The sequence below is a fragment of the Poecilia formosa genome, unplaced genomic scaffold, assembly GCF_000485575.1.
Source record: "Poecilia formosa unplaced genomic scaffold, Poecilia_formosa-5.1.2 Scaffold155, whole genome shotgun sequence".
NCBI lineage: Eukaryota > Metazoa > Chordata > Actinopteri > Cyprinodontiformes > Poeciliidae > Poecilia > Poecilia formosa.
Genome location: NW_006800094.1, coordinates 621,466 through 635,452, shown reverse-complemented (window position 1 = coordinate 635,452; position 13,987 = coordinate 621,466). Strand labels below are relative to the sequence as shown.

Sequence of the window (13,987 nt, the reverse complement as noted above, 5' to 3'; positions counted from 1 at the left end):
AAAAAAAATTCCTCATGTCCCCCTGGAGGGTTCCGTACTATAAGACGCACCTACAAATTTTTTTGGAAAAAAAAAAAAAAAAAAAAAAAAAAAAGGAAAAAAAAATTCTCATGTCTCCTGGGGGGCTCCGTATTATAGTGAGGTGCGCTCTATAACCCTGAAAATAAGGTATATTGAATTGCTTTGAGACTAATTGAGTTCTTTCTTCCCACAGCTTTCTGGGAACATGTCTTTCATTGACCTGTTCCAGTGGAAACCGTCTCAGCCTGGTAACTGGGGGATTGTTGAGTTGTGTCAACCATCAGTAAAATCTTTGTCAGACTCTCTCCTGCATCTTCCAGGTTGCATTGAAGCAACTGTCTCAGCTGTCCCACTAATGCTACCCCCTTGACATACAACAAACACCCTGAAAACCAAGTTGGAAATGGATAATACTGAGATGAGTTTTATTTCAAGCCTTCCACCGTGCCATCGGCTCTTGACATGGTCACCCAAGCTGTTCGACGAACACTAGTACCTTGTGACACTCGTGCACATACAATCTGAGAGCTGCCTGTGCTTCATTACCTCAGTGGACCATGATGATGCTGTGGCTTCTGCTGCTTTTGTCAGTTTGGGCGTGGTGTGAAGGAGCTGACTCCACTGAACGCCGAGTCGTGGCACACATGCCTGGAGACATCATCATTGGAGCTTTGTTCTCTGTCCATCACCAGCCTCCTGCTGATAAGGTGAATTGTTGTTTTTTGTGTATATCTGCAACATGGTTTCAGTGCTATAAAGTTGTAGGCCTGCAGTTTTGTCCTTGCCTGAATTTCACTACAACACCCAAAGCAATTCAAATTTGATTTTAAAGGCATGGTTCAAAATTTCTGAAAGATTTTAGATGGATGAGAGCAGGTAATGTCTGATATGGACTAAATAACTCTTTCTGCATCTTCAATTAATATAAATCTAGATCAGATGGTCCCAGAGACAAAAGCTAACAGTTGATTCCAGAAGAACCAAGCCTAAAGGGAACTTATACTTTGTTAAAACAACAGAAATCTTAATTTTTTTAAATGTAAATGCTGTACCATTGACATCTGAAAAGGATGCATTAGGTGCTGTGCAACCAATCATCTTCCTGTGTATATCTAATGTGAATAACTGTCTAAAAGTAAGTCATAGTAAAGACCAATGATACATATTTCACTTAAACAATTACAGTACATTCACCTTTTTATTGAAGGGAAATGCTTTAAATGTTTCACCTTAATCCTGTGAGGTTGCTTAGTGGTGGTGCATCAACTACCAACTTCATTTTCTGTGTCAATAATCATAAGTCTAATGGTAAATTATAACCTAGTGCAAAAGTTATGATTGATTAACAGTTTAGAAAATGATGTTTAGATAAACCGCAACTGTGTTTTTGTTGTTAGCGTAGTTTTAAAACAGTGTTAGCCTCTACTTTGGCCCCAGATTAGCCATTAGCATTAACCTTCAGAAACAACTAATCTAGATTTACACTAAATGAAAACATAAGAACGTTACGCACTGGAGAGAAGATAACTGCTCATAATATTTTAATAAAACCTTATTTTAAAAATTCTAAACTGTCCCTTTAATGAAGAGATAAACATTAAATTATTGTCAGTCCATTTACCAGTTATTTTTGTGGCCAAATATTTAGATATAACTTTAGAGAGAATCCTAATATTGCTTACCAGAGAAATGAAAATGGAAACCTTTTTGTCTTCTGTAGCACTATGAGCATTTCATTTCCATTAGTTGCTTTAGTAAACGATACTCACCCATTGAAATTTTGTCTTTCTTCATCCCATTACGAATAATTGGACAGAAAGAAAAATACCCACCAAAAACTCCCCATAAACAACAGCCCATTAAGCAACGCAATCAAGTTTGAGTTTGAAAATTGGTGAAGCACTAACTATTGTCTTTTCTTAATCTGGTCATTTTTTATGATAAAAAATAAAGCATAGCACTACGACTATGAATTTGTTTTTGTATTCTGCCTGCTCAGGTTCATGAGCGCAAGTGTGGCGCGGTTCGTGAGCAGTATGGCATCCAGAGGGTGGAGGCCATGATGCATACGTTGGACCGGATCAACGCCGACCAAAACATCCTTCCCAACATCACTCTGGGCTGCGAGATCCGGGACTCGTGTTGGCACTCGGCTGTGGCTCTGGAGCAGAGCATCGAGTTCATACGGGATTCTCTTGTGTCCTCCGACGAGGCTGAGGAGTGGGGCGGTGTGACCTCGTGGAGAGGAGGAGGAGGTGGTGGCGGAGGAGGAGGAGGAGCGACAATGAAGTGTGCAGACCCATCTGCTACTCCGATGCGGGGAAAGAAACCCATTGTGGGTTTAATTGGACCGGGGTCGAGCTCTGTGGCCATCCAGGTGCAGAACCTGCTGCAGCTTTTCAACATACCGCAGATCGCCTACTCTGCCACCAGTATGGACCTCAGTGACAAGGTGAGCCAGCCTGTCTCAGAGGGAATTGGTTGATAAATTGAAACGTGGATTAGTTAATACAATTTCACCTCAGTTAATTGCTAATTTATTCACTATTCCACTCATTCTTTGCTTTATTTCAGAGCCTTTATAAATATTTTATGCGAGTGGTCCCTTCAGATGCTCAGCAAGCACGAGCCATGGTGGACATTGTCAAAAGATACAACTGGAGCTATGTGTCTGCTATCCACACTGAAGGTAAAACTAAACCCTTAAAAGAATCTTAAGGTATGATGATGCTACCAAGATACCAAGGTGTTTACATAAGATGTTACATTTTCTTTATTTAAAACAAGAAAGCAACAATTAATCCTACGGCTTCGAGAGCCTTCCAACACATTTATTATCGAAGTTATTTTTATCGTAATATTTGTTTATTGTTGTTACTGTATTTTTAGAACACAAAGAAGAAAAACATAGATTGAACTTCAGCTGTATTCAGTGATTTCTAAACTCATGGTTTTGAAACTGGGCCTTTTTTTCCCCCCCACTTTGATACTGCAATCCGACCCATGGCTACTATTCACATTTCTTTGCTCCAGTATACGCACAATGTCCAAGGAGCAATGCGAACTATATAATGTCATATTAGAAGGTTCTTATTTAACCAAAGAGAAAAGGAAAGTAAAACGAGCTTAAAAAAATAAAATAGGGTTATTTTACTAGTTGAAACAACTCTGCAGTCAGCAGTCAGCAGAGTTGTTTAAGGCTGACGTTTTCACCTTACGAAGGTGAGGATGGTAGAAATTGAATTGCATTGGCTGGGCTGAAGCCTGCCAGAAAGCTGATAAAGCAGTTGTGTCCAAAACTAGGGAAGTAGATTAGTAGGTGATGCCTGCAGGACAGTCTGAACAAAAAGGTCAGGGGAAGCAGAGCAGCAGCTATGCCAGAGTAGATAGAGTGCTTGGTGGTTTTGATTGAGAAAGAATCGCCGTGAATAAATACCCAAAAGTCTAGAGAAAGGCTTCGGAGAAACAGGCAGAGACCTATGGGAAGGTTTTATGCTATGACTATTTTTTTTTTTTAAAAGGAAAAGGAAATAATCCTTCAGTTTCCCTTCTTCATTGATTGACATGCCGGGACGTCGAGTTACTCAGTCGCCCAGTTTACTGCTGGGAAATGGTGGAGATAGTGCGGCTACTGGCTGAGGTGGAGGACAAAGCGATCCAATCTCTGCGGATGTCCACAAACAGGGTTTGCTGTTCCTGAAAAGCGATAAGCACAGACATTCACAGAGAGATGCACCTTTTCACTTAAAAGACTTTGTCATCGGGCTTTTCAGATGTCTATTTTGCTGGAGTTGCCGTGTGTGTGTGTGTGTGTGTGTGTGTGCGTGTGTGTGTGTGTGTGTGTGTAAGGGTGGTATGTCTCTATGAAAGCACAATATGTTCAATCAACATATGGTGTGACAGCTTTATGAAGGCATTCAGATAATGGGGGGATGGAAGTGGAGCGTATGATTTATAATATAAATGAGGAAAAATAGCTGATGCTGAACTTTATGAAATTTATTTAACAAGCATGATTGGCTTTGCATGTAGAACTGCAGCTCACACATCTAAAATACTTTGATTTATGTATGATTTACGAAGACTCTCAGATTTCAAAGGTTGCCCATTTCGTTCTTAGCCCAAGATCAATTTTTCTGTATAAAGACAAAACTGTTTTGGTTTTGTTGTCGTCCAATAGAAGTTTGTAAAATGAAAAAATAGAAATAAAAGATGTCACAAAATTTGTGGGGGACTTACAATCCAGATAAATTGCCTGTTCATGAGGAGATGAGAAGAGATAAAAGAGAAACACTCCTCTCAGCAAACTAATTAAGCAGTAGGATGTTCAGCTAATTAAATATCTAATCCATCACAGCCATTTCAAATATACTATGTAAAAGTATTTACTCTCTCAATTTTTTTTGTCTTACCTAAATGTTCAGATCTTGAGACTAATTTTAACATCAGACCAAGATAACCAGAATAAGTACAAAATCTAGTTCGCCAATAATGATTTCATTCAGCAAAGGAAAAAACATGTTTCCGAACCAAACCTGTGCAACAACGGTCATATATATTGATGGCATTGCTTTATTCTCTTAATATATGTCACAATCATTTCAAAACATATTCCTGTGTTTACCTTGGTTAGCTTTGTCTAAATTTCAAATTTGCTTTTTTGATCTGAATCGTTTTAAGTGAAACAATAAAAAAAAAAAGCAAAAACTGAAAAAACTCTGTAAGGGTGTGAATATTTTCTCCCTGCTACAGGTCTCTATTTTGTTCTTGACATATTATGCAAGACATCTTAACGGGAGGATGTCTTTGAAACAGACATATATTGTGTCCATTTAAATAGACACAATAGATGTCTATCTATTGTGCAACAAAGACATTCTTTAGTGTGGGGATATGAAAGACTAAAGGATGCCTCACTATTGTGCTTCTGTGCTCAGTTTTGTTGTTGTACATAAATATGATTGCCGCAGAGGTACAGTAACTTATTTATTTACTAGTGGCTGCTATGTTTGCAAATTTGTATGTTTTCCGATGTGTGGGAGAAACGCCAAATGCAGGCAGACGAAACAGAATCTGTGTCTGAGTGACTGGTCTGATCAGGGAGGATTTTAGTGAGTTCAGGCTCATCCTGAAGGAATCGCACCATTTCCATGTTTCAGACTGATTAGGTTGTGATTTGAGTCTCTATTGGGACAGAGGCCCACAACACTCAGAAATAAAACAACTTTATTGAGCCAATTGTTTCCAAGGCTTCACTCAGAAGAGTCATACACCAATGACTCAAAGAAAGAAGCATTGTTATTTCATTTCAGGACTTATGGGAAGCAGGGTTGACCTTGTTATGCACGTCTGCTGTCATACTAACTTTGTCCACTGAGAAAATAGTTTTTCATATTGAAGTTAGCAGAGACAAGCTGATGCCTGTGCAGGGATTATTAGTGCTATTAAAAATGGGGAGCACTATAATATTTTAAGCCCTTTTGGGCAAAACACACATCCACACGCTCTTAAATTAAAATGACCCCATTTCAAAGTCATCAGTTTGCACCCAGCAACAGTAAAAAAAGAAAAAAAAAAGAAAAAAAGAAAAACCTGGTCATGACTGTCATTCAAGTTTTACCTCAGTTTCTCTTATGGATTTAGGTCAAAACTTTGACTGGGCCATTTTAACACATTAATAGGCTTTAATCTGAGCCATTCCTTTGCAAGATGGTTTTCTGTGCCCATCCATTGTGTTTTACATGTATACCAAAAAATATTTAATTTTGGCCTCTTCCACATGTTTGCTATGTTTCCCCCACTGCCAGTTGATATTTGTACTTTTTTCTTGCAGCTTGTTTTGAACAGTAAGTTTCTTATTGCCATTCATCAACAATAAAAGCAAACAGGGGTAGTATGTGAGCTCTTCAAAGTTAGAGAGGTTGTCTCATAACCCATCCCAGCTCATTAATATTTATGCACATCTGTGTATATTCTCTTAAACAGTCTTACCTGAAAACCAACTTGCATTTAAAAAGATGTTGTGGTATATTTATCCCCCTGCATAAGGAGTCAGGAATAACATTTGTCTCGTGTTTGACGTTACCATTTTTCCTTCGCCGCGACTAATCTCAGTATGAACGCGTTTCTGGGAGCTTGCCTTTTAATTTTAGCAACAAGACGAGACGCGTGTGGTGTTGCCGTGTGGGAATTTCAGGTGTGCTTGTTGCGCTGTGTACAAATGTGTATGTTTGCCAGAAAAGTGTTGGGATTTTTGTACTCGCACAGACAAGCTGGTATAACCTTGGTGTGACATTCAGTGTCAGGCGTTGCCTTTGTTTAAAAAAAAAAAAAAAAAAAATACACAAGCAAACCCAGGCACCCAAAAGAGAGGAGGAAGATGAAGAAGACTGAAAGGATTAGGAAGGAAAGAGAGGAATGAAGGTAAATGAGTGGAAAGCTTAGGATAGGAGAGCAATCAGCATTCAGAAGATACCAAATGAGAGAAAGACTGGTATATGTGTGTGTGCGTGTGTGTGTGTGCGCGCGTGTGTGAGAGACTCATTAATTTCTATTACCGTTTCACATCTGGGAGCCAAAGACAGGGGACACTGATGTACCCGAAGCTGAATAATACATGTAATATCAGCACAATGATTACACTGAAGTAATGAAACACTACTGGACAAGGATGGAATATTTGAGAGAATAACTTTGTGATCCTGAATATTTTGTGTGGTACATGCATACAAAAGTGTGAGTTGCATCCAGTTTGTTTCACTTCTCCATTTAAAGTCCGCAAAACAAAACAGTGTTCTAGCAATATCTCCGGAGACTCAAAACTTTTTTTTTTTTTACTTTCACACATTTACTAAGAAAGTTGGGTTGAGTATGAATTTATTGATGAGTCATTCATTCATTTTGTCGCCATTCAAGATGCTTTATAAAATTTCCTGCGGCTTGTAGAAGTTGTTTTCTAATTTTCTGTTTTCCTTTTTTGATGCTTTTCCTCATATTTGAGAAGAAATGACCAATAAGACACTTTAAGCATTTGATATCAACCAAGTAGAAGTTGCTGAAGCATAGTTCTTAGATGAACTGCAAAGCACAAGTAAGATGTAAAGCAGTGATAAAAAACAGCAAAGGGCTTTTATGTTCTACTGGGTAAAAGGTATGAAATGACTTAAAACACATTGCTGCATAAATAGATTTCCACTGAGCTCTGTGGAGCTTCATTAGTCAGATGAGTGGAATCGGAAAATCATATTTCTTTGCTTTCTTTCTGTATCTGTATTTAAGGACCGAAGTCTCATTTCTCCATATGTGGTCACCTGAAGTAGCGCCTCCTACTGATCAAGATTCTAACTTACTTGTGATGTTATGTGCAATGAAAGAGATGCAGAGTTTTACCATTTCAAATTTAAGTGTATGTGCAATGTAGTTATTAACAACAGATTGTCAGAAGCATTTGAACAAATAAATAGTCAAGTGAAACAAATTCCCTAATTAGATACGTGCAATTTGCCAAAAGTGTCGATTTGTTTTTGCCACCAGAGAATTCAGAAATTAGCAACGGGGAAACTTGCTCTGATAGTCAAGTTTTTACAACTCTGATTTCTAAAATTGTGAAATGGTTAAAGTGTGATGAACTTTAGTAAAAATGTGTCTGCTGCATAGTATTCACACAAACATTCAAAACAAACATCTGTCACAGACGTCTCAAAATATACAGTAATGCTTTTGTTTCAAACAGATTAGTAAATTTGTCTTGCAGTTATTTTGATACACAGCAGTTTTCAGACACTAACTGTGGAAAATATTTAACGTTTTGCAAAGGGGCTTTACCTGTTTAGCAGAGGTGCTGCTTGCAGAATTACCTTTATAGGAGTGGAGGGTGTTTCCTTTGGTTTCCAATACATAAATATATTTTATTGGAAGTATGCGATGACCTTAACCTGTTTCAAATAGTTAATGATAAAGCACCAATAATTACTTGCAGTATGAGTCACAATCATCCCCTCCCACAACAAGGTCAGCATGTTGTCTTTTTTTCCTTGCCTTTGCCGAGACTCGACTTTCTCTGCTCGGCTCTGTTGCGTTCTGCTCAATTGAGCTCATTGACCTGAAATTTCATGTGTCACCCACCCTCACTCTAACCGCGATTGATCAATCCCTCAATTAATCAAGATGCCAGGCTTCTCTCCACTTCTGCTTCTGTTCAAGTGTGCTCTTTTAGTCTTTTTTCACTTTTTCCTCATTTCTGTCTTTGTTTCTTGTTGATGAGTCTTTTGGTTCGGATCCTGTTGATCCCCTCTACGCCTCTGTTCTCCTGGTTTTATCTCTCTTTCTGCTTCCATTGTCTGTGAATCATTTTTGTTTTCCTGTCCCTTTTTACCTTGCAGCACATCGTGGTCTGTAAGTGAAGGTAAAGTTGGTATGGGAGGACAGTGTAGAGAAGGACATAATGCATGGAGAAGAAGAAAGCCTTCTGCCAAATAATTTGTCATGCTGGTAGTAAAACATCCCGAGATGTGAGGATTCAAAGAGGCTCGTAAAAAGATTCAGGCAGGTTCTGAAATACCTCATTACCTTTGTGTTTCATTGATCACTGGTGACTGGAATAGACTTTCTGTTAACAAAATCCTGCTCTGTTAACATATTTAAAAGGGTTTGAAGCTATTTTGGACTAATTTATGACAAGTGATCAAGCTAGGGAATCCATTTAGAACCATAAAACTCCCAATCCCATCCCCAACTGGGAGACAGAGCATAACACTCAGTATAAATAAGCAGTTAATAACAGGTTTCCATAATATCCATAACCTCTACTGTAACCTTTGCACATTTTTACAATCTTTTGCCAACACCATGCATATCTCTGTAAGGTCACTCTTTTAGTTCTTAAATTCACCATGTGAAACACATTTAATATATTACACACAGAGATTAATTTTGATTGAAACTTACAACAAAAATTCTGTCTCCTGATAAGTTGAATACCACGTATGACCAGCAAAAGAAGGATTTTAAATACAAAACTGTGGGCAAATGAGTAGAAAAAAGATGTATGCTGTACATTATCTGCTGTCAGTATCTGACTGTTCCTCTTTTTGTATGAATTACTGCATCGATTTGGCGTGACATGCAGGCCATCAGTCTGTGGCTCTGCAGAGACGTAATGGATTTGATAACAGGTTGTTTGCACTGATGTTCTTCGTCTTCCTTTGGTCGGTACTCCTAAGAAAGACTAATGAAGTTTCCACATTACTGAGTGTGGAAACTTCATATGTGACGTTAAACACCTTGGATTCTGTACCTCTTCAATCTTCTTCCAGACTCTTGGAGCTTGATTTTCCAAATCAAATGCAGACCTAATTTTTATTTGAAACCAGCATTTGAGCCACTTATCAACACACACTTAGTCCAGTTCAGAAATGCCCCTTGTTTCCCAGCCCTCTACAAATACCCCTTCCTCAAATGATCCCTGTTCCTTAAGTACACTCTGAAGTACACCTTTTCCTTAAGCTCAACTTTCCATTAATATGCTTAAATATAGCACTTTGTGAAAATCCCTTGTTTAGAAATGATCTTTTTGTAGTGTCAAGCCAGCAGTATTGCTCGTGACAGTGTAAGCCATTCGATGGCTATAACAAAAACTATTGTCTATTAAAAATCTGTCTTGTTTTGGTTTTATTTAGTATTCAAACTCTGTTCTGTGTTGGCGTCTAATGAATTTATGTAATTCATTTTTTAAATTCAGATAATGAAATTAATTACCTATTTTATTGATTACTGATTTTATTTTTTTTTTAAATGCACACGCATATAAATTATTTTATATACGTCTGAGGAAACTTTAATGCTTTTCCAAACACCTCGACTGATGTGATGAACCATTTGAGGAAGTCTGGGAGAAGATGGGGGGGGGAAGGAGAAAGATCAAGAAGAATGCGAGACGGCTGAGGCCCTTAACGCAGTAAAAAAAAAAAAAAATGAGAAAAGAATCACTACATGTTTTTCTCAGAGTTAAGCTTTGACAGGAAGGAGAGGGGAAGCAGAAAATGAGGATGGATTTCAGGGTGAGCCACAGGCAGCGGGGGAACTGAAGGCCGAAAAGCCTCCTGCCTCTGTATACAAGTTATATTGCTTTTATTTTTGCCTCTGTGATAAAACAGAGTACCACTTGTTTGAAAGATATAAATATACATCCTCAGTGAGATTAATAAGGATAAATTCAGTTTAATTAATCCATTATGCAACAGTAAAATGTTTTAATGTGGAACCTTAACTGCTTACTGAAATTTGAAAGTTAGGTCAATTTCTATGGAACTCTTTTATTTCCATATCTATGATATTAATAACAATAGTGACGCCTGATATGGTCTCCAGAACATGTTTTGCATTAACAGATAGGACTGTTCATCCTTTGTTTGTAATAATAAGAAATAATAATAATAATAATATGCTCCTGCTGCCTTTCTATTGTCCAAAGTCAGTCTGCTCTATCCCATTTGACATTAACAAGATAGTTTCCCTTCATTGGGTGATAGTGGAAAAACCATCAGTTTCTAAAATACTTCAGTCCTCTAAATCCACATTCTTCACCGTTTTGTTGCTCAGTTTCAGCCTCTGCAAGTCTTATTGTGCATAACTGAATGCATTGGGTTGCTGCATTGCGACCAACTGATTTAATGTGTAAACCGTCGTACGATTGAACAAGTGTGCTTAATTAAGTGGAAAGTGAGTGTACGTCTGACTTGATACACACAGCTACCATCTTCAGTAAGCCTGCATCTTGCTCCTGATGTTTTCATGTGGCTTGCATGTTTGTTTTTGTGAGTCACTGATATATTGGCTTGTAAAATATCGGAGGCTTTGCAAGTTAATTGAGTCTGAAGAAAACAGAAAAAAGTTGTTGTTCTACATAAAGTTAGGGCTTTGGGCCCTTAAAACCTAATGACTAGTGACTCAGCTGAGCTTCGCCCCACACTGAGCTGTCTGGGGTTTCTGAGCACAGTCCATGAGCAAGTCCCATGGCATGACAGACAGGGAGTTGCAGCAGCCAAACCAGTTTGTCTTTTGATTTTGAAAATGACTTAAATTGTTAGTGAAAACCCACATTTGCTAATGCAACAGAGTAAAATTCATGGCCTAAAATGCAGCTTTGCAAGCCTTTCACACAAAATACGCTATGGCTTTTAAAAAGTGCCAGTTACTGCATCACAAACAGTAAGCAGACAAACAATAAATGTTGGGAAAAAGAGCTTACCATGTGAAACGGTTATGATAATGCCCTTACTGGGACCTGGATGCAACACGTGGGATCCAATTTGGACATCCACATGATAAAAAAATGTGGGTTTTGTAGAAATAATCCCACAAATGGAAGAAATTTTCGACGCAGTAGTCATGGGACTGCATGGCCCATGCTGTCTTCTTTGTGGTTCTGACCTGTTTCAGATTGATGAATGGATATGCGTGTGTGTCGAGTGTATTTGTGGGAGGTGTGCTAGCAGTATTTAATAGTACCCAGGCGTATGTATGTGGAGGACAGAAACAGACGAATGGAGAGAGTCTGAAAAGAGACGGCCTTCCACATAAATTCTGACTCCAGAATGAAGTAGGTTACAAGCTCTATAGATTGGGATAATTGTGCCACAGCGAATGTGTGAGCGACAATGTGTGTGTACGTCTCAAAGTACACATGGGAAGGATGGTCTCTGCCATCTGTCTCCCACTCCTCTCACTGAGACACTAATTACAGGACTTTACACTTCACTCCACCAGCCTCATCATTGGTCTAACTACACACACTGTGAGCTGTACGGTGGTTTGGGATCAGGAGCCTTTGTCTGTTTCATTTCCCACGGTTCCCTTGTCTTTTCTCTCTGTTCTCTTTTTTTCCACATAATGATCCAGGTCTTCCTTTTTTCATCTATATCATTTCATATTTCTCCTTTTTTTTAAATATAAATTTATGTTGAAAACAGATCAGTAATGCTCAGTTAGAAAGTCGTTGGTGTTTTGGACATGTTAGAGGTTTAAAAACAGAGATAGACTGGAGAGCTTTGATAGTTCCTTCAATCAAGTGGGGGAGAGTCAGAGTTAGAAACCAGAGAGGGGAATCCTATCACATTCGTTGCCAGTGTGCACAACCATTCATTAGCATAAATTTCAGGTCACCCACTTTCCCTGGCAAAGAAAGGGGAGCCACGATGGGGATATGCTTTCACTGGCATGAAGTCAAACTGCTAAGGGTGGTCCAGAAGAAACCAAGCTGCTGCTGTCAGTACACACAACGTGTGCAAAAGTATTCCTACCTCTTAAATGTTCTCACATTTTTCAAATTAAAACCACAAATTTCTATATATATATATATATATATATATATATATATATATATATATATATATATATATATATATATATATATTTTAAATTGTATTTTATGTAGTTGAACAACACAAAGTATCTTTCTCATATTTGTGAAAATACAATAAGACAAATGTGGCTTGCATACCCCTTGATGACCTCCTTTTAAGATGCTTGATTCAGAAGTCACCTAATTAGCAACACAGAGTCCAGGTGTGTGTTGCTTAATCTCAGGATAAATACAAAAAGTGAAGGCCTCAGAAGTTTTGTTAGAGAACAAAGAACTTCATGGAGACCAAGGAATACAGTAGACAGATTTGGGAGGAAAATATGGAAATGTTTTTAGGCAGCCATGGGATACAAAAAACGTGAAAACATTTAAATGTCTCACTGAGCACTGTTCAATACATTATCTTAAAATGGAAAGAGTGTGGCGCACCTTAGCCTGGCCCTTGCTTTCCAGCATTGCTTGATTCTTCTGTCCCGTCAGCGCTCTTCTGGGGATTCTCCCAGTAAGATGGATTTCTCAGGATATATTTCATCTGGGCCATTCAGCTAATTTAAGGAGTTGTGAACGATGATGTGGATTTTATGTGATGTTTTAGAACTGCAGTCTGCCTATGGTTGTTGTTACCAACAGCAGCAGAAGAAGTGAATGAAGCTGTTCAGTCTGTGTTGGCCACGCTTCCAAATATTGAGGAATAAAAGTCAGAGCAAGAGGAATGTTTGGGACATTTTACTGCTGGCAAAGACGTCGTTCGGCTCGGCACTGCGAGGGTCGAAGCACTTTGCCTCTGTACGAAGCAAAGTGTAGTGTAGGTTTTTACCTCGTTTCTCTCAAAACAATAACCATAAACATCCAGACAGAGAAACAATGATATCATTTAGATCAAAGCATATTAGAAGGACCCAGTCAAAAGTCAAATCAAAATCTAAGAAGGAATATTTGGTAAGATTTGGCAATGGAGGTTCAAAATTGCTTTTCATCCAATCTGACTGCCCTTGAGCTGTTCTGCAAAAAAGATCTTGAGAAAAAAGATTTACCTCTGGATCCGGAAAGCTTTAAATTACAACTAAAGTTGGTTCTACAAGCAATGTTTACTCAAGATAGCGCAACGCACATTCACACCACACTCGTTATACTTTTATTTTAAAAGAATTTGAAAAAGCAGGCATCTTTTTTCTTTTTCTTCCGAATTATGACCCGTTGTTTTGGCTTATCGTATAGAATAAAAAAAAGTGTTTTCATTGTTTCATGAAAATGTTGAAGAGTTCTACCGATGAACTATGAATACTCTTGCAAGACACCTGAATTCATCTGTATAGTTGGATTTTTTTTTTCTCTGCTGTTGTGAAAGTAATTTTATCCCGGCACTAAAACCTTTTTTGGCTGTCGTTTTCTTATTTGTCCAGGAAACTATGGTGAGAGTGGCATGGAGGCATTCAAAGACATGGCGGCCAAGGAGGGCATCTGTATAGCCCACTCAGGTAAAGATGGCAGAGGTCAAAATACGTAACTAGACAGAATTTATCATGAAATATATTGACTTAATGTTTGAATTGGGATTAATTTTAATGTTATCTTAATTTAGTGTTTGTTCAGACACAAAGATAA

At 38.2% G+C, this 13,987-nt stretch overlaps 1 protein-coding gene across 3 annotated transcripts in view; it reads left to right on the top strand.

The window, feature by feature from the left end:
- The window catches only part of grm5b (glutamate receptor, metabotropic 5b), a 67,426-nt gene that overhangs the window by 11,224 nt on the left and 42,215 nt on the right, over nt 1–13,987 (top strand). For all 3 annotated transcript variants that reach the window (XM_016677400.1, XM_007564103.2, XM_016677401.1), the window contains exons 2-5: nt 215–728; nt 2,021–2,473; nt 2,596–2,710; nt 13,786–13,860. In XM_016677400.1, coding sequence (XP_016532886.1) covers nt 579–728; nt 2,021–2,473; nt 2,596–2,710; nt 13,786–13,860 — 793 coding nt within the window. In that variant the 5' untranslated portion in view covers nt 215–578. The remainder of the gene's footprint in view (nt 1–214; nt 729–2,020; nt 2,474–2,595; nt 2,711–13,785; nt 13,861–13,987) is intronic.